Source organism: Larus michahellis, chromosome 11, assembly GCF_964199755.1.
Source record: "Larus michahellis chromosome 11, bLarMic1.1, whole genome shotgun sequence".
Taxonomy (NCBI): Eukaryota; Metazoa; Chordata; class Aves; order Charadriiformes; family Laridae; genus Larus; species Larus michahellis.
The window spans coordinates 18,171,705-18,196,024 of NC_133906.1; the positions used below are offsets into that span (position 1 = coordinate 18,171,705).

Genomic DNA, 24,320 nt, shown 5'->3' on the forward strand with positions numbered 1-24,320 from the left:
CTCAGTAGCAATGTGACTTGCCCTGAAAATGCAGGGCTGAGGTCTCCAAGGGTTAAGACATGCTGGGAGACACTTCGTCTCTGTACTCGAAGTGTAGCTGTGATTATGCCAGTAAGTTAATGATGCCAGGGAATATTCCCAACCGGCATGGAGCAGCCAGCCTGTGTGCTAGCAAATTCAGCCACCAGGACATACAGATTGCCTCTACTAACTCCTCATCTGCCAGGAGCTCTTTGGAGGTGGCTGGTTGGCACATAGGCCAGTCTCACAAGATAAGAGAGTGGCCAACTGTGCCCCAGTGCTGGGCAAGTGTTCCTTTTACCGGTCTGGAGGAAATGTAGGCAACCTTCCAGGCAGTACCAGCCCCCTCACTGATGGAGGCTAGGATGGTGTAGGCACCAGGGAGGAGGAGAGTGCTGTTTTCCAGGTACCTCTGCACGTGGTCCTCCTTGGCGGTGTTCCCGTACATCTCTGCCTCTCGCCGTGCCTTCTCTCCGTAGGACTGCAGGAAGGTGTGCTTGTTGCGGTGCAGGTAGTCCACCAGGTCTCCATAGCGGCAGTACTCGGTGATGATATAGATGGGCCCTGGTGGGAGAAGGCACTCATGTCGGCCCTGCCTCAGCCCTGCTTGCTCCCTGGGGCGGTGAATTTCATCCCACCGGGACATTACCAGATTGCAGGATGTCTAGGTAGGGCCAGGGGGAAAAGCCATCTTTCTGGTACTGAGCATTTTTGGAATTTGAAATTTGTGTTTGGGGAGGGAGGTGGGGGTTAACAGAAACATGCCTTCTCAGTTTCAATTGGGTTGGAAAGAAAGGCTTTCAGAGCCCCACAAGCTTTCCTAGGGGAACGGTGAATCATTCTGAACCAGAAAATGGAAGTATTCTCTCTGAGGGCCGTTGTCCTCCTCAGCACAGCCCAGGGCAGCAGGGAGAGGAGACAAGGTGCCTGGGGCTCATCTACCTCCTTTGGTGCAGGCCCCCAGCAAGTTGACGATGTTGAGGTGAGGTCCCAAGTGGCTCATGATCTTCAGCTCGGACATGAGGGCTTGCTTCTCGCTGCTCCGGGCAGTGGCTGTTGGGGAGAGCTGGTGTGAGTGGCAGGGTGAGGAGGGGAGAACACGGGCACCATTCGGCCTCACAGTTTTGGGATGGGGAAAAGGTATGATGTGGAGACAACTCACACTTGAGCATTTTGACCGCCACTTTCATGCTGGACTGCGAATGGCTCAGGCCGTGGGCTGTTGCCTCCACCACACGTCCAAAGGCACCGGAGCCGAGAGTGCGTCCTGCAAAGAAACAGCAAGGAGACAAGGTTGGTGATAGTCCTAGAGGAGAGCTGAGATGAGGAGCTTGGAAAAGACAAGTCCTCTGTCTGAAACCACAGCAGCCCTGCTGCAGTCATCCTGGTGGGCACGGAGGGGGTCGTGAGCTCTGATGGTTTCTCTATGGCTGGGAAGGGAAGGAGCTTCCAGCTGCAGGAAAGGATAGCCAGGAGTAACCCAGTGCCTCATGCCTCATGCTGTCTTCCCACCGTGGTCCCAGATGGTCCCTCTGTCCCAGGACCAATTGTATCTTGAAGGATCTCTGTGCCCTTTCTGGGTTGGTCTCCTTTGGAGATCCCAAACCCATTACCTCCAAACAGCCAGGACCCCAGGGGTGCATCAGTGGGACCCGCGCGGCCTTTACCTAACACCAGCTTGTCCCTGGGCACCTCCCAGCTGGAGTCGTAAGGGAGTTGCATGGGATCCACATAGATGTACTCGTGCCCATCGGAGCTGACTGACTCAATCACCTTCCAGCGGATTTCATAACGAGGTTTCTGGAAAGGAGAGCAGAAGCGAGAGATCTGAGAGGCTGAGGGTCACAGAGGGCATGGGTGATGGGGATGGGCTTTGTCAGGCAATCTTTTGTCCCTCCAGACGTTGCCTCATGCCCCATTTAGCCTACAGATGCCAGAGGGGCCATGGTCCCTGGAATGGGTGGGACATTTGTCAGGCCCATGCCAGCAGGACCTCATAGCTTTGCTCTTCCCAGCCACCCTGATATGGGGGTACCACCGTTGCACTGGGAATACTCTCCTCTTTTACCTTCTGCCACAGGACAATCAGGATGATCAGGGAGATGACAGTGAGGACCAGCAAGGCCAGGATGACAGAGATGATGACCACCTTGAATGGCAAGGCTACAATGATAACAGGGACAAGAGTTAGACTCCTCCAACCCTGCACGGTTTGGGTACCCTGGGGAAAGGAGGGCACAGCAGCACAGAGGGATCCCTGCGTCCTTCCCCTTTCCTCCTCTAGCCACTGTCCCACTCCTGCTACACACCTCCCCCCAGACATTGACCCTCAGCTGTCCTCTGGGTGGGGGCAGTTCCTCTCCTCTCTTCCAGAGCAGACCTGCCTAGCACTTGCAGGTCCAACATTCCAGGGACAGTAGGGTGATGGGTTGTTACAGCCTGTGAAGGGCTTGCTGCCTTGGGAGAGGTTTGACCATGGAAGGGAGTAAGGAGCTAGAGGGGCTGGTTTGCTTGGGGGAGATCTGGCAGCTCCGGACCTGGGCTTAGACCATCCTTCCTCATATTTGGGTTGTTCAGCATATGGATGTTCGAATCCGTGGCACCATCTAGTGACCCGCGGGCTAACAACAAGACACTGGGGACCTGCTCAGGCATCTTGCCTCCCTGGAGGGATGACCCTGCTAGTGATGGGAAGAGGATGTCCATGGCCAGTGGACATAAGGGCTCCAGAGTCCTCCTGGAGCAACCTTTCCTGCTCAACCCAAAGGAGGCTTCATTTGGGGCACCATACCCAGGCTTCCTGCTTTTGAGGACTGCAGCCATCAGAGGACAGCCCTGGTTCTAGCACCTCCACGCTGGAGATACAGAGAGACAAGTCTAGCTCCCCACCGCTGGCTCAAACTCTTCCCTCAGTGCTCACCGTGTGGGACCAGAGTGATGTCCTGGGAGTTGGTGCCTAGGAAGTTTTGCACGGTGCATCTCAGGAGCAGGGGCTCGTCTACCCTGTGCAGCTGCAGGGTGCTGTTGACGCGGTACACCTGCAGCTCTGCGTGGTATGTGGCATTGGTCTGCAGACCGATCTCCGAGGACTCGTTCCCCAGCAGCCGGGTGGGCTGGCCCTTGGCACTGCACCTGGCCCAGGGGAGGATAAAGGCACCTCTGAGGTAGTTGGGACCACACACCACCATGGGATGCCTGGCCTTGTGGGCCAGCAGGATGTAACAGAACATTAGTCTATTATTCTAATAAATGCAAGAGCCCAGCCATTCACAGTGGCTCCATCACTCCACTTACCATTTGATGTCGCTGCAAGTAGACCAGCTGATCTCTGGCTGGGGCATGCCTTCAGCAGAGCACGTTACGGTCTGCTCCCCACTGCTGGCACTGCTGTTCTCCTTGAGATCCACCACTTTGGCTGGCACTGAAACCAAGAGACACTGGTGGGAATTCATCCTTCACTTCGACTGCAGGACGGAAGGGGAACGTGATTCCCCTGTACTCCTAACATGGCCTGGGGGTGAGGGGACAGTGAAGTAGGACTCATCACAGCAATCATGCTTCATTTTTGATACCTAACAGCAAAAAGAGAAAGGTTTGACGGGGTCATGAAGGAGACCTGTCCGAATTTAGGTTGCTTAGAGAACAGAGGCAAGCACAGGGGAGAGTGCTGGACATTAGAGCTGCCCACTTGTCTCTGCATCTACCACCTTGCGCTAGGGCATGAAGGCCAAGTTTCTGGTGTCTGCACTCCCTCCCTGTCCCCCTTGGTTTGAGACCATGTGTGAGATATTGCAAGTGAGCACATGTTTCTTGCTTTAATGCTCTTCCTTTGACCAAAACCACTCTGGAGCCGTAGTCAGAGGAGGAAGGGCTTCAACCTGAGGGTCCTGTGGCAAAGTATGGAGCCATCCTCTGAAACTGCTCCCACACACCTCAGTCCCATATCTGCATGTTCATCCTCACCATTTATCTGCAGATGGAAGGACAGCTCCTGTTCATCGTCCTCATTGGAAGCCCGGATGGTGTAAAATCCTCCTTCTTCCTGCTTCACCCGCACGAGCACCAGAGCTGTCTGGTACCTGGAGGAGACACAGTCCCAGAGTGAGAGGTGTGGGAAGGTAACCGGGGACTGACAATGCTCAGAGGCAACTGGCTCCCACCCATCTGAGGCACGCTCAAAATCCACTCGCGGAAAGACATTCAACCACCAACCCCTGTCCAACCAGTGATTTGCAGCTTGCTTTGTGAATTACTCCCTCCCTGCACCCTGGTGAGGAGTGGTGGGCCCTCACCTGGTTTCTGACAGGTTCCTGCTGGTGATGGTGAACTCACTGCTGCTCTCCATAGTCAACGTCTTGTTGTTCTTCAGCCACACGATGCTGGGTTGTGGGTAGGCCTCCACCTCCACCTGGATGGTGCGGCTCTTGTGGACCTCAGCATAGACGGTGCTGGGCAGGTGGGTGTGGAAGCGCACAAAGCCACGTTCTGAGAGGGGACAGGAGGAATAGGGGGGTAAGAGATAAAAAGAGACCTCTCTCCAGCCCTTTGGACAATCACAGATCTGGAACAAAACACCCTGAACACAAAGAAGCGGTGGGGCAGCTCCACATCCATCCCTCAAGGCTTCGGGCTTGTGTCCAAGGGGAGTGGGGGTGCAGAGCCACAGTTTGGAGCAGGGGAGCTCATGAGGCAGGCAGCATGCAGGGAAAAGCTGTTATCTTGTAGAGAGGGGGCAGATTCCTTCAAATTACATGGATGAAGGACAGATGCGGATGCGAGGTGACAATCTGACATCACAGCGCATTGGCACTGCACAGTGCAGAAGAGCTCTCACCCACACCCTCAAGTGTCATAAAGGGTCCCAAAAGTTGTGGCGGGGAGTTTGGGATGTTTTGAGGCCAAGAAGTGGGCAGGGGTGGCTTGGGGTGAGAGTTGGGTATTTTTGGCCGTGGTTACTAAGGGCAGAGTCAAGGAGGGGAGAGAGCTGGAGGCTGTGCAGAGAGAAGAGAGTGTCACCCTGGGGCATCCTGCCTGGATGCCCATGTGGTTTGGTGGCTTTGGGTGCGTGGGCAGCAACGCACCGATCACATGGACCGTGATGTCTTTCCGGTCCGTTTTCTCATGGTAGCCCTCAGAGACGTTGCAGACGTAGGTCCCGCTGTCCTCCAGCTCTGCATTCTGGATGATGAGGATGGAGCGGATCTCGTGGGTGGATCCGGGCAGGAAGTCGGTCACTGGCTCCACAGCCTTCCCTGCCTGCACAACAGGGACAGGAGATACGGTCTGAGAAGTCAAGAGCATGTTCTGCCATTGGAGCTACAAAGCCAGGCTCACAGGGAGGGAGGAGAGGGGGTAGAGGACCCCACTCTGGCTGCCACAGGGACAGGGAACATGCACTGAGCAGAGGCCACTAAGACAGACAGCCTCAACCCAAGGATCTTCCCATCACGCCTCCCGGTGTGGCAGCAGCAGCATCCCACAGCTTCTGCCATGAGGTGAAGCTTCCTGTGAACCTTCCTATGAAGCTTCACCTAGGATATTGATGGGTGATTGCCATGGTACATCTGGGTGAAGGCTGGAGCTGCTGCCCAAAGCCTGTGGGGCTGGAGCACTCACTTGCTTGCGGGGATAATCCCAGTTGAAGTTGACCAGCTCATTGCCGCTCACGGTGCACATCAGGGTAACGTTTTCTCCCTGACGCACTATGGTCTGCACTGCGCTGATGGAGACGTTCACAGATGAGACTGTGGGAAAGGTAAAAGAAAGGAATGAATACTGAAGGAAGGGATGAGTGGGCACCCGGTCCACTTATCCTGGGTGGACTGCTCCACTGGAAAGTCTCTTCCCTGAGGGATGGAGCTGACATTTTGGTAGAACCCATTCTCTAATGGAGACAGGACTAAATCCAGCCTCCAAATTGATCAGAAGACTGATCACTAAGGAGACAGGGGGAGAGCTTTGCTGTCCCCTCCCATTGGGCTGAAGGAACAGCCACTGCAGGTGCACGGCTATGCTAAGATAATGGCAACTCACCCTGGATCCTGTAGACGTAGAAGGTGTCTGAATCCACCTCCTGGTCATCCACAATTGTCCGGCAGAAATAGGTCTTATCCTCAAAGAAGCCTTTGAATCCCTGTTGTGGGTCATAAGCAGCTGGGATGGGGTTCTCCACCTTTTTCTCATAGAGGGTCACCTGCATCTGCGGGTTGGTCACGCGGCATGGGATGACAGCCTCTGTGTAGCCCGTGATGAAGATGAAGAGCTCTTCGGAGGTGATTGTGGGGAGGAAGACTAGAGAAGGATCTGTGGGAGTGAGGGAACACTGGTTACAGAAAGCTGCTTGAAGATGAACCAGGGCTGCTCTGTGCTCCTCCAGGACCGCTCCAACACAGGCCTCTGTCTCCAGACTGGTGGGATGTTTCTTCCCTTAGTCCCCATGGCAAAGTAGAGCTGCCATGTCGTAGGCTTGCCAAACCTCCCCCACTGCTTGCCCCGACACACCACACTTGGGCCTCTCCCGTGACCTGGCATACCAGAGACATGCCACGGTCAGACGACCTGCCATGAGGGCTCTCCTGCAATGGAAGAAAGGATTTTGGGAGGCCAGGTGTTTGGAGACAGAACGATAATTCAAAGGCCTCTTTCTGCTGGTTGCTAAACTCCTTGGAAATGCGGAGACAAGGACGTGCTGTCCCCTACCTGGAACGTAGATGTACAGGGCTTTCCTCTCTGCTGGCTCTGGAGCCTGGTCGGGGCTGTAGGCGCATGTGTACTCCCCGGTGTGGCGCCCCGTCACGTTCCTGAGGGTGAGATTGCTGACGAAGAAACCATCCCTGTGCTCCAGCGAGGCGTCGAGGGGCTGACCCTCCCGTTCCCAAACCAGCGCGCCGTCCCCATAGCACAAGAGGGAGAAGGTGCTGTGGAGGCCAAGGACAAGCTCAGTGTCTCTGGGTTCGATGTGCAACCTGCTGTCCCCGGACGTTACCTCCAGCAGACCTGGGAGAGGAGGGAGATGAGACCAAGTTGGGTTCCTCTGAAATCCAAGAAGCAGCACGCTGGAGCACAACCTCATGCCAAGGCATTTGGTTTGTAGTGTCAGCCTTTACACTGCAAAATAACCTTCCTGGATTTGTCCTTGGTGTAACCACCACTGACACACAGGAATATCCTGTCAACCCATGCCTTGGTGGGTCACCCTTCATTCCATGTACCTCCTGAAACCCTTACTGGAGAAGAAATAAGACATCATGGAGTTTAGCGATACTCAAAGTTGCCCCAGTTGCCCGTTGTCTGTGGCAATGCTGGGTGGAGAACCCCCCATTTTATGCTTCAACTATGTCTGTCCCCTCCAACCTTTCTGCAAGGTAACTACAGCCTAAGTGCCACCTGGTGCTGCCCAGTGTCATCAGTCAGGAGCAGATGGCTGGCTCCGGAGAGATTTGGGGCAGCCATTGAGACTGTGGGTGTGAATAGAGCTGTGCTGGGAGGCAGCCATGCTGTGATGCTGTTGCACCAGCCCGAGGGACATCCTGGTGAGGATGGGACTGGAAATGGGGGTGATCTGGGCCTCCCCCACATGTTTTCTCACATTCTTGACTTTTATGCATCCTGTGAGCATGGTTTAGATGGTCCTGGGGAGCTGAGAGTACAGATAGCACTGCTGACCCCAAAACGAGCCTCTCTGGAAAGGCAGAGGTAGGGCTCAGATCCACCTTCAAAGGCTTGGAATGTCCATGCATTTAGCGGGCAAGGGGGAGAGGAGGAGGTGAGGCAATTCCTTGTGCTGCTGGCTGCCCCTCCACAGGGACAGTGTCAGACGGGACACAGACTAGGCTGAAACAATGTCAGTTTACAAGAAAGTGAAAAAGGAATGAAAGCAAAACCTTGCAGGAAATCCTTTGGAAGCAATAAAACAGGCAAGGTCTTCCTGAATGGCTCCCTCTGTCTCTCCCAGCTTCCTTGCTTCACCCTTTGCCCAGATGTCCCAGTGGGGCTGGGACATGTGCTCCTCCCCGGTGTCCCCGCGGGTCAGCAGGGCAGCTGGGGACAGCCCCCAGAGACCTGCAGCAACGCTGTGAAGAGTCCAGATAGAGCCAGGTGCCCTGTTGCCTTGCTGTGGGGGGGTTATTGTATACACGAGGTCTGACCGAATCCTTCTTGTGGTGGGGGTGTTCATAACTTCCAGCTAATGTGGGTTCTCGGGTGGCTGCTAAGGGCTGAGCGCAGCTGGCAGTGCTCCCTCCTCCTCCCACCCAGCTCTGCGTCGGCATGGAGCAGGTGGGGACTTTCCATCCACCCCGCCACCAGGTTGGGTTGGCAGGAGCCCATGGACCCGAGCCATTAGGAGGGATAGATGTGCCGGGAGCACCCTTTGCACCCCTGTGCCTCCCCACGGCACTGCCCCTTTCCTCCCCCTTGCCCTGGGGTGAGCATCCCAGGGCAGCATCCCGGCGCGGGGCCCAATCCTGCACACACCTCCCCAACCACAGCACTCACCGCCGAGGACGAGGAGCCAGAGAGATGTCTTCAGAGAGGGGCGCAGCATGGTGGGCTCAGCGGCTCGGTGGCCAAATCCTGCCAAGAGCAAAGCAGGATGAGCACAGAACCGCTTGCAGAGGAGGGGTCCCACGGCCACCCCAAGCCCCCACCCGAGCCCTGGGCTCCCTTCTCCACCTCAGAAACCTCCCATCTCTTCCCAGTTTTCAGCCTTTCCCTCCCAGCGAGGTGGTTGGTTCCCCCTCACGCTGGATCTGCAGGAGGAGCTGTTTCTAAGGCATCTCCCGCTGGTAAACAGGGATTTTGCTGGAGGCTCCAGGAGTTGTGTCAACTCTTGCTCATCTCTGCTCGAAATGCCGCTCCCCCCCCCGCGCTGCAGAGCCCTGCCCCCCTCCCTCTGTCCACTGCCCGCTCGGCTTTTTTTTTCCCCTTAGTTTTTGCTTCCCCTCAGTCCCAGTGAGATAAAACTTGCTAGAAAACAGATCCCCCTCCAAACCCTCCCCCATTTTCTGCTCCTTCCAATGAAACAGAACAAGCCCAAAGACAAAAAAAAAAAAGTTTTTTGTAGTTAACTTTTAAACATATCTATTTTAAGGCAATATTTAAGAGGGCTTTTTAGCTAAAAATCCGTTTTATGAACTTTTCTCAAGAAATCTTTTCTGCAGAGTATTTTCAGCCCACCCTGGTGCAAACCATGAGCCCAGAAAGGATGAGGCCAGAGGTCCCTAAGAGCAGTCACCCGTGTAATGGGGGGGGGGGGGGAACACAACTCCCCATCGCGCCTGCGGGGATGGGGGTGAATATTTCTAAAAAGCAAAATGAAGATGCTAACAAGGAGAAGAGTAAGGGGGAAAAGGGTTCCTCTGTGCCTGGACAAAGCTGGGGGGGAAATGAGTTCAGTAATCCTGAATTTGGGGATGCTCCTTGCACAGAGCTGAACTTCATGGCTGAGCTCCTGCCCTGCCGCTGGGCCACCTCCACTCTCCCAGCACAGGAGGCACTTTGAACCTGCTCCCAAGGCAGACCCCGAGGAGAAGCCCCCATGATGCTGGCACAGTGCTTGGGGGAGCTGCTCGCCAGGCACGAGGATGGCTAGTGGCAACCTGGACTTGCTGACCCAGCCCCAGGCACCGTCTGTTACTGAGCAGCTCCGCTGCCTCTTGGCCCTGGAGCGGCCTCCTGGTCTGCTTGATGTTAAGGAGGAAATGGTTTTTAAATGACGTGCGCTTGTCAGATGTTTTTATTATTCTCTTGCTTTGGCTCAACCAAAGTCTGATCTACCAGCAAATCCTTCCAGGTCTCCAGCTTATTCAGCAGCTTCCCTCTCCCCGCTCCAGGAAACCCCTCCGTGACTCCTTCTCTCTTCTGTGTTTGCCAGAGGGGATGAGAGCGCTTAGAGGGAAGAGCTGGGGGTGGGTAGGATGAAAGGACCGAGGTGAAATTCAGGCTGTAAATGAATGTGACCTCACTGCACCCACCCTCAGAAAGCACCAACCTGCAGGAGAGAGGAGGATGGAGAACCTAATCTCGCTGCCCCCCAAGGCACCGCCGTGAGAACAATTAGCTTTGTTTCCCAGTTCTCCTTTACAGAGGTGTGTGATTCATCCATTATTCAATGGTCAAGGTTGTAAGAGCAACTGGGATCCTCTCCTTTCACCCCTCCCTGCCTGCATGCACAAGCCAGGCTGTATTTATGCCCCCCCCCCCCCACGCCCCCCATCCCTCCAAACACCTGCCTGCCAGCAGCTAAGGACTACCCGAGCTCATGCCCAGCTTTTAGCTGCCCGTTCAACTTCATGGCTGTCACTGTTAGTCTTGTTGCAGGTGAGACCTTGGCTTTCTCTACCCACACAGACAGGTCCATCACCCCACCGGTCATCTCTGCAGGATCACTGATGGGGCAAACCGTCCCCTGCTGGAGCTGGGGAGCCGGACGTGGGTGCACGCTGGTGCTGGGCTAGCACGGGTGCTGCTTCAGCGAGCAGTGAGAGCCCCGCAGCCCACGCCGGCCGCCGCCGGCCGCCTCCCTCTGTGTTCATAACTGGTTTTAATAAAGCTGCTGGTTTTGCAGCAAGGCATTTCTCTTGGAGATGCTTCCCAAGCAGAGTGGGAGGGTGGCAACGTCTCGCAAAGAGTGGTGACCTCTCCCTTGTTTGTCTGCGCTGGCCAGGACGAGAGGCATGCTCGGAGGTGCCAAGCTCTGCCCGTCCTGCAGGATGCACGCAGAGCCTGGCTGGCGGCAGGGCAAACCTTTCTTTCCCTGTCACGGGGACACGTGTGCTTGCACATGTGGGTGCGCACAGGCATTTCACAAGGGATGCAAATTTGTCCGGCTCACTGCCAGCCTGGAGAGCACTTGTTGTTTCCCTCCTCAATCTCAGCTTTTGCTCCCAGCGAGAGCTGTAAGATGCACCCTATGAGTGCCAGACAAGGAGCTAAGGTGGGTGCAGCCCCACTCAGTGATCCAAAAACAGGCGCCCAGTCGTTATCCCACCCAGGGACCCAAACACAGGCACCTACAGAATGTGGGGTTGCCTTGGATTGTGTCCTCCCAGCCCTATGGGTTAGCAGGGTGCCACAGACCCCTGTGCCCGGTGCCACTCCCTACATCCTTCCCATGGGCCAGGACCCGAGCATTTTCAAGCCATGGGACCATTCGCCTCCACGCACCCTGGCACATGCCTGGAGGCCAGGGAGGTCCGGCAGCAATGCCACGTCCAGCGCCCTTCACTCAGCCCTGCCGCTCCCCGGCACCTTATAGCCGCCAAGGTGAAGTCCCAGCTCTGCATCCCCACATTAAAGCCCTCATCATCCTCTCCTCCCCACCAGTACAGGTACAGACATTCCCTCTGCCCCTCTCCATCACCGTGATGCGAGGGAAAGCCGTCGCTGGCTCGGCAGGGCAGGGAGCTTTTCTCTTCAGCTGTGCTGTTTATTATTCTAGAAGAGGAATTTGGCTGGAAGAGGAGACAGGAGGTCAGCTGGCTCGCAGGGAGGCCGGGCTGGCGGGACGATGCAGCCCGGCACCCACGCTCAGCCCCACATGCCCATGGGGTGGCTGCGCTCTCTGGGGGGCTCGGGTCCCTGGGGACATGGTCCCCACCAGCTCCTGCTCGCCTTTGTGCTGCACCCAGCGAGGCCAGGGGGTGGGCACCACGGGACTGGGAATGTCTGGGAGGGTTTTGAGTCCAAACGAGACACAGATACAGGCGACTGTCCCTGCCCGGTGACACAGCCACATTGTCTGTCCTTATCTCTCCCCTGTAATCACGCCAGCCCGGCCGGCACGGCACGCTGCACGCGTGGCCGCAGGAATGCAGCGCTCCTCCTCCGGAGGCCGAGAGCATCGAGCAGTGTTTTTTGCAGGCGAGATGAGGGAGAGCTGAGCTGTCGGGTTTCCCAGCCCACTGCCGCGCTGGTGAGAGGAAGGCATCCCGCGGCTGGCCGGGGCCAGGCACCACTGAAAACCTTTTTGCACATCTCTGGCCTCATGTTTTTGGAGCGTGCTGCATGGGGCGACGGGATCAACAAGGGCCCCCCAACATCCCTGAGCAGCAGCAGTGCTGTGGAGGGGGCACCCCGGGCTCTCACAGACAGGACACAGGCGAGAGGGCCGGAGCAGAAAGGTCAAATGCCACGGCCAAGGCCACACAGCAGGACCGCGGCTGCGCCAGGACCGGGATTCAAGTCTCATGATTCCCCGTCTCATGACTTCGCAGCTTCTCCAGAGCAGCCCGCTCCCATTTCTCCCGCGTCCCAAATCTGACGACAGCTGAGCTTTCTCCTCCACCTTCTCGCCCACTCCCCCGCTCGCCGCTGTGAGCGGCAGCCAGGGGCTGATGCCTCTGATGAACTTGGATGGGAATTTCTGCGGCGGGAGCAGGGCTACGCCCAGGGTTTTGGATACAAGGAAGAGCCGTATCCAGCCTCTGCTGGTGATGGTCCCACCTTTATTTAGGGAGGACCATTCCTTCAGCCACCTCTGCCACTCCCCCCTCTGCACAGTGCCTCGCTAAGGAGCTCAAACATCACCAAACCTTATTCATTTATTAGCGTTCGCCATTCCAGACCTATCTCTTGTTTAAGGATGCTAGTAAGCCAAAGATGCCTTTGCTCATACCCAAAATATGTTGTGTGGGCTCAGCCTTGACTGTTCTTGGGTAACAAGGCAAGAATTTCCTTTGACTTTGCTCGACGTGCCCTCTGAGCCCCCTTCCCTCTGCGCTTGCTCCCAGCATGTGTACGGTGCAGAGCTGCTGGCAGAGCATCTCAACATGCACGGCAGCCACCGCTGGCACGAGCATCACATGGCACTGCCCATCCCCAAGCATGGATCATGTGCGACAGGGCCATTTCCAGCCCTGAACGTGCCTTAAACCATGGGAGATCTAGACAGATAGGCATCTGGGCCAGAGACACCCTCCTAGTCCACTGCCTTCCTCCCGACCATGCCTAGACCGTGTTTCTCACCTCTCCTCCACAACCACCAATGTCATGTGGAGAACCAGTATGGGGGTCTTGCAAGCACCCCTCAGAGCTGTGGGATCTGGGAACCAGCCTGCAAAGCTGGTGTCCAGGGAAGGGGATGGCTCGGTGTGCCAGGGAGGGGGCGACCAGCCACAGCTGCCCTGGCAGCCACCTTGGAAAGCTGGTCCCTACAGACCATCGATCACCAGCAAGGGGATGTGCTATCTGCTGGAAATCAGGGTGCACAGTCCCCTCGTGGCAAATCCAGGAGCAATTCCTGCATCCATTGCCCCACATTGCCCTTCTCCCCTGGCCGTGCTCCCCTTGCCCGAGCCTCCCGGCTCCGGCGATGCCGGGCAGAGGTGCTGGCTGCCGTCCCAGCCCTACGAGGGCATCTCGGCTGGCGGCAGCACGACGGTGGCAAAGGAAGGAGCGGAGAAGCGAAGCCAGGCCTCTCACACAGCCGACGGTCCTTTCTCTTCCTCTGGCTTTCTATTTCTATCCCCTTGCCTTGCTGGGGCTACGCTTCCATGCGCTCTCACAGTGTTCGCCGGCCCCGCGTCCTGCCAAGCAGGCCAGGGACATCTGGTGCAAATTAGCGGGAAGTAAAATATACTTTATTTTTTCTTTGTCTAAGCGCATCTGAGTCATTAAGTGAGATCATGGGTGCCCGTATGCAATACAGCAAGCCCTGTACGGATCCCGTGATCAATGCTTCTCCCAGCCAGGGAGCGGGGGCTTCTCCTGGCTGGGGGGTTACCGTCCCCCGCTTTTGAAGGCAAAAAGCTCCCCGAGCAAAGGCTAGCGACCCCTGAAACCCAAGCCTTGCTTGTCCAGCAGTGAAACTCCTTGGCTTGTCCTGTTTTCCTCTACCACCCTCCCCCCGGCCTCTGCGACTGCTTCTTTCCCACCCTTTAATCTAAATAAAACTGAGCGGGGCTTTTTTTTTTTTTTTTTTTTTTCCCTTGGCTGGAACCGTCCGGAGTTGCAACATCGCTCCTCTGGGGTCCCTCGGCTCCCATGACACCGCGTTTACTCACAGGCCAGATTATCATCACAGAGCCCTTTTTCTTTTTCCCAGCACATGGCTAGAATTAGGCAGGGCACACACATGGGGAGCCTGTCGTCCCGGGGCCCATAAACAGCTGCTGATAAAACGCAGAGGTAGGAAATCTGAAACCAGGCTGAGGAGCAGAGGGGCTGGGGAGTCCCCGGGGTCCCACACACCGTCCCTGCCCAAGGGATGAATGGCTGGGGGCAAAGCCCCCCTCGCCCGGCCCCCAGCCAAGGGGGTCCTCAGGCTTTACCCAGGCGCTGGTGAGACCAAGGGGTGCTGAGAGCCCCGGGCGCCTGCTGGCAACACGCCTGGGTTTGGGGATTTCTTTTAGTCAGGCAGAGGTGAGGTTTTATAAGCACTTGCAGCAGCATCACAAATGTCTGAAGCCTCCGAGGGGTTTTGCCAGAGCTCCTTGGTCTATGAATACGTGATTAAAGCCGCAACCACTGATCCCTGGTGTAAACCAAGCTCTCTAGGAGATGGACAAAGCATGGGCAGATGTCACCTCCGGGGCAGTGCGAGCTCAGGGCAACCATGCCCACACACGGGGACGGCTCTCCTGCCTGCCTCTGCTGCAGAGAGCGGTGCTGGCATCACAGCCCAGGACCCCAGACCCTGGTCCCCACCTTCAGTGGCACCTGGAGAAGGTGGTTGTGTGGTCATGAGGATGCTGGTCCTACAGCAGATGACACGACACGAACTAGCACAGACAGCCTCCTCCTGGCCAGCCACACGGGCTTTGACAGCATCTGCCAGAAAGCTGAAAATGAGGACCATGACTCCAAAGCAGGGGGGCAGGCTGCCAGGGAGGATGATGAGTCCACGTTGAGCCCCAGCGGCGTGATTCAGCGGCCCTGGGGTCAGACATGTGAGGAATGGGGTGGAGTGGTGAGCCCCATGCAGCCGCTTTTTCTGCTGCTGCCATCCTCCCTCTCTGAGCGCGGGGGGGACCATGACGTCCCTGCACGCCATCCAGCAAACCTCCAGCCGTGGACTCTCCGCAACGCACGGCTGCGAGGAGCCGGGATGGGGGGGACGTGGGACCATGGCAAGCCCTGCTCTCTCAGCCCCAATCCCCTCCACTTTCCCCCTGCATTTTAAGCCCATGGGAGACAGAGGAAACGAGTGACCTATTTAGTGCAAGTTCAAAATAAAAAGAAACATCTGTTTGGAGAGGTGCCAGCGTTATAAATAATCCCCCCAGCCCCGAGTGTTGGTATTCGTGGCCCTTTCGGCTGCGCATGCTCCCCCGCTTCCGCTTGCGGAGGAAAGGCCGGGTCCCGGGGGGGTGGTGGGGCTGCTCCCCGGAGCCTGCGACCTTGGCCCAGGCTGTGGGAAAACCCTGGGCGAGGGCCGGGGCTCACCTGGGGCTGAGGAAAGAGGGATGGGGGTGTTGGGAGGAACGGCTGCCACGTGCTGGGCAAGGCGGATGGGGTGCCTGGCTGACCCTCTTGCATACCCCGCTGGTTGCCCCGTTGCCCCGGCTGAATCCTGCCCTCCTTGGTCTCCCTAGGGCAGCCAGAGGGTGCCAGGGCCATGGTGATGCTGGGGCTGGCTTGTGGTGGGACTGGGACTGGTCTGCGGTGGTGCTGGGGGCTGGATGGCGTTTTGGAGCACAGCCCTGAAGTCTGGCGTTGTGCAAGACCAGTGATGCTCGGGCTGGGCTCAGCCCTGGGGCTCACCCCTCGCAGTGCAACAACCCCCAGCGGGGCACAAATGTGCCCCTTGGGAGCGTGTCAGTCTTTCCCAGTGCCCTTCTCCAGCAGGATGCTCTAAAGGATGTGACAGAGCCGCGCTAGGGCTGCCCATGACCGTCCCCCAACTTCTCCATCGCCCCTGACAGCGAAGACTTTTTTGGGAGAATACACCACGCTGCTTCACAAGCACATCAGCAATGCGAGGTATGAACGTGGCTGCAGGGCACCCAAACCAGGGGCCGGGACCCAAGCAGCTCCCTGCATCGCTCCGCCACCAGCCCCAGGAAAAGGCAGCTCCAACTACAAAGCCTTGGGGCTGGCTGGTAGCAGCGGCTCAAAGAGCTCTCTGGCCCCTCCATCCCCAAACTGGAATATTTGGGGGTCCCCGCTCCCTACCTGGGGCTGGCCTCTCTGAGCAGAGCCCATCCGCTCGCTTGACACTTCTCCCCACCTCGGCAGAGCGGAGAGGGGAAGCAGGGGACATGGGACCAAGGGTCGGGCACCATCCTGGCTGCTCATCCCATGCCCGGCCACCCCCTGGGCTTTCCTCACTCTTGTGCCACAGCTTCCAGAAAGCCATGCCTGCTTCCCACAGCGATTCAAGGGAAGCACTTTGCTAAGTTATACACGAGGAGGAAAACTGTCCCCAGCGCATCAGCATCTCCATCACCTGTTCACAGTTGCTGTTCAAGGGTGGCTGCTATGGTGGAGCCAGGTCCCAGCTGGCTCTAATTAACCACTAATCATCAGCTGCGAGGGGAGGGTGATGGAGGCAAGAGGAGAAAAAGAGCCATTCTGGGCTCTAGTAGGATGTAGGGGCTTTGTGAATCCCCAGGAGTAACCAGGGTGTTTTGGTCTTACCAGCCCCACATCCCAGTGAAAGCAACCTGATCCTCCTCTGGAAATTTCCCCGAGACACGGATGCGCCGGGGAGGAGGAGATAATCTGTGTGGATGCATCGGCTCTTCTCTTCTCAGCTGCCTGCGAGGGACCCGAGCTAAATTGCTTTGTTCTGGGGTTTTAGGCTCTCGTGGCTGGGATTAGGCTCTCACCAGCTCTGTGGTCAGGGCACCCTTCGCTCATCCGTGGGACCTGGAGAGGAGCCTGGCACCGTGGCCAGGGGAGGAGAGGACGGGCCCAGGCAGCGCTGGGGTGTGAGGGGCAGAGGCTGCTTTTGGAGGGGGGTTGTGTTTTATTTGGCCCTGCTACTTCTGGGTCCCTGAGAGGGAGCAAAATGCAGACGCTGGTGTAGCTCTTGGTGCCGGGGGCTGATCCTGCCCCCTCCTCCATAAGCCCACCAGTGGGGTAAGAAGACGAGGGTGGTGGCACCTAGTGCCAGGACGGCAGAGACAACCAAAAGCACAGTGCTGGGGGCAGCCACCATTGCCCCGTGCCTCCCCCCTGCCCGCTGGGGTCAGAGCCCTGGCAGGCAATGGCACGCCATGAGGGTCTGGCCCCCACCTCCTCGTAACAAAAGGACCTGGGGCCAGTGATGGAGCTTGGGAGGGGGGCACAGAAAGCCAAGCACGTTCCCTGTGCAACTGCAGGTTGTGCAAGGGATGCTTCCCTCTTGGATAACCTCTTCCTACGTGCTCTGGGCAGGCAGCAGGAGCCATGCCTGCCGTCCTGCACGCAGGGTCCTTTATAACCTCCAGTTGTTCTTCTGCCCCCAGTCATGGAGAAAAATCAGCCCCTCTCTGCATGCTGAAACCCCATGGATCCTCTGGAGGAGAAGCCGGGGCTAGCAGCTGCCCGTCCCTCCCCTGAGCACAGCTTTAAAATGGGCACGGAGTCCTGCTCCCCGCACCAGAAATTCTCCTCCCTGGATTAGACCATATTCTCCCTAACAGCTCCCAGGCTGGAGAGGGGAAACTTGGCAGCGACCTGCGGGGGGAGAGGAGGGGACCCCTCTCACGATGCCAGCGGCGCTTGGACCCGAGGAAAGCGGGGTTTCTGTTCTGCAACCGTTTGCTCGGCAAAGGCTGAAACCGAGGTGACTTCCAGCTCGGGAGCGGAGAAAGCGCTTGCAGAGAGCGGGGCTTGAAACGGTGTATTTTTCTGCTGGCCCCGGTTCAGACAAACCCACAAGCAAACATATTTTTTTGTATAAATAAGACAGTGTGTCTCGCCAGTTAAAGCAATTCGAACATGAATGTAGCAATTTAATTGGTGCCAATTACTGTGTCTCGGTAGCATTAAGATTTCAGTCACAGGCTCTTGCTTGTGGTAGACGGGCCAGAAGGGGGAAGGCAGAGGGACCGGCGGGATGGGGCCTCGCACCGAGGGGCAGGTTTGCCGGTCTCCTGCCTGCTTTGGGAGCCTCGTCCCCCCGAGCAGCCCCGTGCTGCCCATGGGGATGTTTTGAGGAGTCCCTTTCTATAGCAGGGAGAAGGTACCTCCTCCTCCATCTGTCTCCTGGTTTGCAGCCGGGGGGCTGACAGCCATCGCAGCGCCCTGGTTACATCCTTCCACTCTCCAACCCTTCCCTGCTCCTGCCCCTGGACCCTGCAGCCTCCTGTGAGCCCCATCACACGCCGGCTCTTGCTGAGCCTGGGGAAGAGCATAGGATGGGTGCTAGTGGAGACCTGGGCAGGGCAGGAGAGGACGTGCCCTGGAGAGGCTGCGTGCATCCACGGGTGCAGGGCATACACCACTCGCACGACACCACCCTGGCTTTCTTGGCAGCAGCCTTTCTGTAGGAGCTTGCGCAAGCTCCCTTTTCCCTGCATGGCCTCTCTGCACCACGGTCCTCTGGCTCTGCAGGATGGTGGTTGCAGGAGAAGGGTACAAACACAGACCAGGGCATGCCACAGCCTGTGTCCCAGTTGTGCACCCAGGGATGAAGAAAAACCAGGGTGTGAGGGGCAGCGCACCACTGTATGTCTCCTGCTATCAGGCTGGGGGGGCGATGGACCTATGGGACCCCCTGGCTCAGCGCATGACCCATCCCAGCACACCTCTGTGCATCCCTGGCATGTGTCCCTGTCCCAGCCGGGTCTGCTCCGTTTTCCCAGTGGTGCCAGGAAAGTGCTGCGCTTCCAGGAGGAGGCGTCCCGATGGGAGCAGAGCAGGGCAGAGGTGCGCTTGGCTTGGGGAACCTAATTAGGCAACCAAGGAGAGGAGGAGGGGAAACAGCCACCCCTAAAACAAGCCTCGTTATGTCCAATTTGCCTGGCGGAGCGGAAGGAGCCTCCTGGAGTTGCTCCAGCCTCTCAGGAAACAATACCCGGTCTATACCCTCCCCTCGCAGCTCCTCTCCAGGGGATTTCTTTCCCTTGGTTAAAGTACAAACAAACAAACTCCACGAAGTGTTCGGCCCGGATTCTCCCTCGCAGCGATAGGATGCGTCCAGCCAGCCCCGAGCCTGCGCGGTCCCCAGCTCCCTCCAGCTCTGGGCCAAAGGCAGCCCTCACTGCCAGCACCAGCGGCTGCGCTCCCATGGGATGCGGCCACCGCGCGGCTCCTCCGCTCCCTGCCCTTTGCTGCTGCATCCCAGCAAGATGCTTTGCCAGAGCCTGACCCTATGAACACCATTGCAATGTCACCCCGCTTCAGCATGGCATCATTCAGCATGGCCAGAGGGACCGTGGGGACCACCAGGGTGGAACTGGGAGCAGGAGTCCCTGCCTGGACCCTCTGGCAGTGGCTGGACACACCAGTCCACCATTTGGGTGATGCCACGGCCAGCCAACATGGTCTCTTCTTGCATGGCATCGCCCTCTCAGCTAGAGAGCATTTCTTAACCTCAGCTTTCCTTTGGTACTCTGTAAGACAATTTCGTCTTGCCCTAGTCCTGGAGAAGGGCTCAGTGCTCTCCTCTTCCTAACAGTGTTGTCCTGAATGTGTCGGAAATCCTGTCACAGACCCATCAAAAATAAGGCTGAAAGAGATGATGGGGTCATTCATTGCCCTGCTGCGGTGCCCACATCTCCCCAGACAGAGGTTTGCCTGACGTGTCCTCTGAAACCTGCAGGGCTGAAGGCACCCAGCCTCACGTCTTTGAACCTGCAGACATTTCTCCTAAAAGCTAACTTTTTTCTTTGCAGTGACCTTTCCTGTGCATGAAGACCGTGTCCTGCCTCCCCCAACATCCAGTGACCAACCAGCCCCACTAACCCCTCTTCCAGTCCTCTGCAGCCTGTTCTGGGCGTCTCATCACCCCCTGTGCTCATGCTGAGTCTTTCCACTCCGTGTGCATCTCTACTGAAGCGCTCGGCATCGCTCGCTGCGGAGGACGCGCTCCCTCCACCTTGTGTGGTCAGTCCGCCTCCGGCAGATCCCATGGGAAGAGCTGCGGGTTCCTCTGCACCATCCTGCAACCTCGTTTGCGTCCACTATAGCCCCCAGATCCTTTCCCACCCCACAAACTGCCTGGGCTGTTTGCTTCCAAGATGACGCCCAGCTGTTTAATGTTTCCTTCCTCATGGCAGCACGCTGCCACAGCTCGCTGTTGCCTGGTTGACCCTGGACTCCTCCCGGAGCCCTTGGGATCCTCCCACGCTCCAATCTGCCCGCACACCATAGAATCATAGAATGGTTCTACACCAGCTGCCCTCCCAGCTTGGTGCCAGCCCAGAGTTTAGTACGTGAGTTCATCCATCAGTTCCAGAGGACCAAGCCCAGGTCAGAGCCCTGCAGGACTCCACTAGAAATGCCCAGGACTTTGGACAAGCAGCCATGGCTAACTTCTCCCTGACTGTAGCGTCACAGCTGGCCGTGCCGCTGTTCAGACAGTCCTCCCTGTTCGGACCATCCTGAACCCCCAGCCCTGTGCGGGGATGCGGGAGATGCGCTGAGGGCAGGCATTTGGGTGGCTGGAATCCCTCCCCCTGCTCCTCAGCGAGGACCCTTCATGCTGTTAAGCTGGAGGAAGGGAGAGATGGTTTTAGGGAGGGAGAAACGCCCTTTGCGTGCTGCAGGTGGGTCGCTGCGACTTGGTGCTTTTCCCAAACACCAGTCCTTCCTGATACACCAACTGAACTGGAGATGTTTCCTGGACCCAGGGACATTGCTCAAGGAGGGTGACTGCCACCGGGACCACAGCACACCTGAGCCAAGGAGTGACTTCAAGCCTCATGTCAGACCATGCCCAGGGCTGGCTGCCAACCAAGGTGGCTACCTGGCAGGTCTCCTTCCAAGCCAGCCCGGCACGTGCCCTCTGACAGGCAAAGCCGCGGCTTTGCCACTGGTTCCGGCTGCCTGAACAAATCGTGCCCCTTTCCCGAGAGCACGGGGTGCACAGACACCTTGTCCTGCAGGGTGTTGAGGGGGAAATGACCCCTCAACTCACCCCTGGGGAGCTCTGGGGCTCAACATTGCTGGTCCTTGTCATCAATGGGGGACCCTCTGAAAAGGTTTGGGGCTGCCAAGCCTCTGCAAACAGGGTTTGCAAGCCAAACTGACTACTTTTAGCTATTTGCCCACTGCTTTAGCAGAAGCCCCAAGTGCTCTGAGGCAAGGATGGAGCAGCACAACATCCCTTTCCACCACAAGTCCTGCTTTGAAAGTCTCCCTCTTGGCAGGTGAGCCCAGGAGCTGGATGCTCCGAGCCCACAATGGTCCCAGTGTGAGCACCAAAGTCCTGCAGGTCATGCAACCCCCTGTCCGGGGCTGTCAGGACTGCCAGAGTCAGCACAGCTTCACTCCAGACAAGCTCCAGCCTCTTGGAGGCCCTCAGCTCCTGCGCTCTTGGAACAGCAGAGTGGTTGCCCACATCCATGCCCAGAAGGGTTTTCCAGGCTCTCCCTGCTCCAGTACCCAGCACGTCAGAGCGCAGGCGCTGAGCCGGGCTTGCAGATGTCCCTCTCCAGCTTGGCCTGGCCCATGGGGACAGGAGTCCCACCAAGGGCACAGACCAAAGTGGCGTGGTCCTAGGAGCACCCTGCGTTTAGGGATGACCGTGGATGTGTTTGGGTGGTCTAACGCTGCAGTGATGCTGCTCTGCAGTGGGGTACACTCAAGCCTCAAAGATGTCCCACTGGGATGGCGAGCAGCCCCTTCCCAACAGCCCCCAGCCCTCCCACAGCCGCCGGCCTGGGAGAGCCAGGGTAACACCCGATCTGATCCATGGAGGGACCGAGAGCTCCCCAGGGAGAAGCAGAGATCCCTCGCATCCCGCTGCAGCAGGGTCCCCCCTCCTGCCCTGCAGCCGCAGTGTCCCCTTGGGTCCCCACAGCCGTCCCAGCCCAGGACCTGGGGAGAGCTGATGGGACAGCTTTTCCCGTGGGATGCCACAGAGCTCGACCGCTCTCCACCAAACACCACCTCCCCAGGGCTTGGAGGGGTGTTTTGGGGTGCCAGTCCCTTCCAGGGGAGCAAAGCCCCTTCCAGAGCAACCAGGCTGGCTCGGGGACAGGTTCCTTGTGGTCTGTACCACCTCCACCGTGAGGCTTCCCGGCCGGAGAGCGGGAGCAGAGCGGGAGGGCGAGTTGGCACCGGGGTGGGCGACGCGAGGGCTTACCTTGGGCAGGGTCCCACCGGGCGAGCGCCGGTGCCGCACGTCCCACGGGCGCTGGCCGCCCCGAAATTCCTTCTTCGCCTCCTCCTCCGCGCTCTTTATCTGCCGAGGCTCTCCCTGCCCTCCCAGCCTTCCCCAGCTGGCAAGGCTTTTCCACTTAAAGGAGAAAGAGAGGGAAGGGAAGAACCGAAGTGGAGGGGAGGAGGGGGAAAAAAAAATAAAATCAAAAGGAGAGGCAAGGCTGTGCCAGGGCTGGGCTGCAGCCAAGCCCTCGCTCTGCTCCTCTAGTGCATCTCAGCAGCCCCCAGCCCACCTGGGAGGGGGGTCTGGCCACCTTGGCCCCCGGTGTGGAGCAGAGCCCCCGGCCGAGGGGTGTACACGCGTGTGTGTGTGCGTGTATAAATAAAAGAGACCTCGGGAGGAGGAGAAGGGGGGAGGCTGCCTCGCCAATGAGGAGCGCAGAGTCCCTCCGACTTCCTCCCTCCACCCTCTGCGGGGACCCTTTGCAGAGCAAAACTTCGGCGATTAAAGCCCGGCAGACGAGCACGGTGAGGGGAAAAAAATTTGAAAAAAGGAGGAGAAGCCAAAGTGGCTGCAAGGAGAGGGGAGTTTTGCCGCAGGCTGCCGATGAGGGGGAGCGGCGAGGGCCCGGCTAACGGGAAACAAAAGGAGCCCGGACCAGCCCGGCTCTCTCCTCCTTAAACCGGAGGGAAGGAGCTGCTCTCTCCCTGTGTCTGCTTTCAATTCTGGCCTTTTTCCCTGTTTTCTTTTTCTTTTCTTTTCTTTTTTTTTTTTTCCCCTCAAGCCCCCTCCCTCCCGTTTTCTTTCTTTTTTTTTTTTTCTTCTTTTTTTCCCTTTCGCAGGATATGAGGGGATGTTTAGAAAATCCGCTGCCCACGCCAGCAGCTGACTCATGTTTTTATTAAAGAAGGCCTGTACTGAGCCGACTCCGCGTATTCCCCCCGGACGCCTCCCCGTGCCGCCCCTGCGCCTCCCGCCCTGCTGACCCCCGGCTGGCCACGGCCGCTTGGGGACCGCCAACGCCACCTCCCAGACCTTTTTATTTTTTTTTTATTTTTTTTTTTGGAAAAGGGAATAAAAGGTCTTGTGCGACTGGGATGCTGTGGCAGAGGGTGGGTTTGGTTGGGGACACGGGGCTGTTTGGGCTGCTGAAGGGGCACGGAGCCGGGAGAGGCAGCAGGAGGTCCCGTTTCTACCTCGGCCATGCCATCATCTCGGATGTCCTGCACCACTCCTGCCCTGGGGGGTGGCATCCGTTTAATGAACCTCCTTTAAATCCTCCCCACACCTTTATGAGTCCCAATAAAGTTTCTGAGAATCTCTCAATAGGAAAAACATTATTATTTGTCCAAAAGGGGAGGTTTTTTGCAATTCGTTACAGCACTATAACAAGGTGCAAAAGCTTTTTGGATCAAAACCATCTTTTGATCCACCAGTTCTTGCCACCGTTTCCATCTTGGGGATGTGCTTTTGTCTGATCCAAACAAGAAAAACTGCAAAAACGCACTGGCTAACCTGAGAAAGGAGACTCCCCTGAAAAGATACCTTTCTATCTTTCTTTTTTTTTAACTTACCAAGAATAAAAATGCCCTTCCCATAAAGCCAACACCGCTGAAATCTGTGTTCCTGGCTTGTTTGCAAGGCGGACTCATCCCCTCCTGCCTCCAATGCCTGCACAATGGGCACGGCTAATGATTCCCTGGCTGGAGGAGCACGGGAGGTTGCCGCTTATCGTCCGTTATCTCGGTGGTTTTTTTGCTCCGATGAAAAACCTAAGGGGAAGGTCTTTATTCTGTGCAGCTGCAGAGGGCGAGAAGAGCCGGGCTGCGGCACCCCGGGTTATCCGCAGGCAGTGAGGCGGCACTTTGAGCCGGGCAGGTACCGCCATGGGCAGGACAGGGGAGATGGAGGCATGGCTGAGCCTGGGAAGGAGAGGGAAACCTGGAGAGGAAGGATGCTGGAGAAACATTCTCCCCCGGGAGCTGGGGGGGCTCCTGTGCCAGGCTGCGCAGAGATGGCTGGGCATGACCCCGCTGCTCCCCTGTGCCATGCTGGATTCCCCGACTCCAGACGTGGTGGCAGCCACGTACTGGGGGACCCTGGC

The 24,320-nt window shown here is 57.6% G+C and overlaps 1 protein-coding gene across 2 annotated transcripts in view; it reads right to left on the minus strand.

The window, feature by feature from the left end:
• PDGFRB (platelet derived growth factor receptor beta) overlaps positions 1 to 22,877 on the minus strand; it is a 34,162-nt gene extending 11,285 nt beyond the window's left edge. The window contains exons 1-16 of one of the 2 annotated variants that reach the window (XM_074603925.1): positions 22,509 to 22,877; positions 22,199 to 22,351; positions 8,518 to 8,595; positions 6,721 to 7,017; positions 6,055 to 6,324; positions 5,638 to 5,765; positions 5,103 to 5,277; positions 4,314 to 4,506; positions 3,985 to 4,100; positions 3,316 to 3,442; positions 2,942 to 3,153; positions 2,090 to 2,184; positions 1,689 to 1,821; positions 1,184 to 1,288; positions 964 to 1,074; positions 432 to 585 (exon numbers count right to left, since the gene is read on the minus strand). In XM_074603925.1, coding sequence (XP_074460026.1) covers positions 432 to 585; positions 964 to 1,074; positions 1,184 to 1,288; positions 1,689 to 1,821; positions 2,090 to 2,184; positions 2,942 to 3,153; positions 3,316 to 3,442; positions 3,985 to 4,100; positions 4,314 to 4,506; positions 5,103 to 5,277; positions 5,638 to 5,765; positions 6,055 to 6,324; positions 6,721 to 7,017; positions 8,518 to 8,566 — 2,165 coding nt within the window. In that variant the 5' untranslated portion in view covers positions 8,567 to 8,595; positions 22,199 to 22,351; positions 22,509 to 22,877. Of the gene's footprint in view, positions 1 to 431; positions 586 to 963; positions 1,075 to 1,183; positions 1,289 to 1,688; positions 1,822 to 2,089; positions 2,185 to 2,941; positions 3,154 to 3,315; positions 3,443 to 3,984; positions 4,101 to 4,313; positions 4,507 to 5,102; positions 5,278 to 5,637; positions 5,766 to 6,054; positions 6,325 to 6,720; positions 7,018 to 8,517; positions 8,596 to 8,694; positions 8,795 to 22,198; positions 22,352 to 22,508 lie in introns of those variants that run through there. The other variant, XM_074603924.1, reaches the window with a different exon arrangement.
• Positions 22,878 to 24,320: the final 1,443 nt, after the last annotated feature.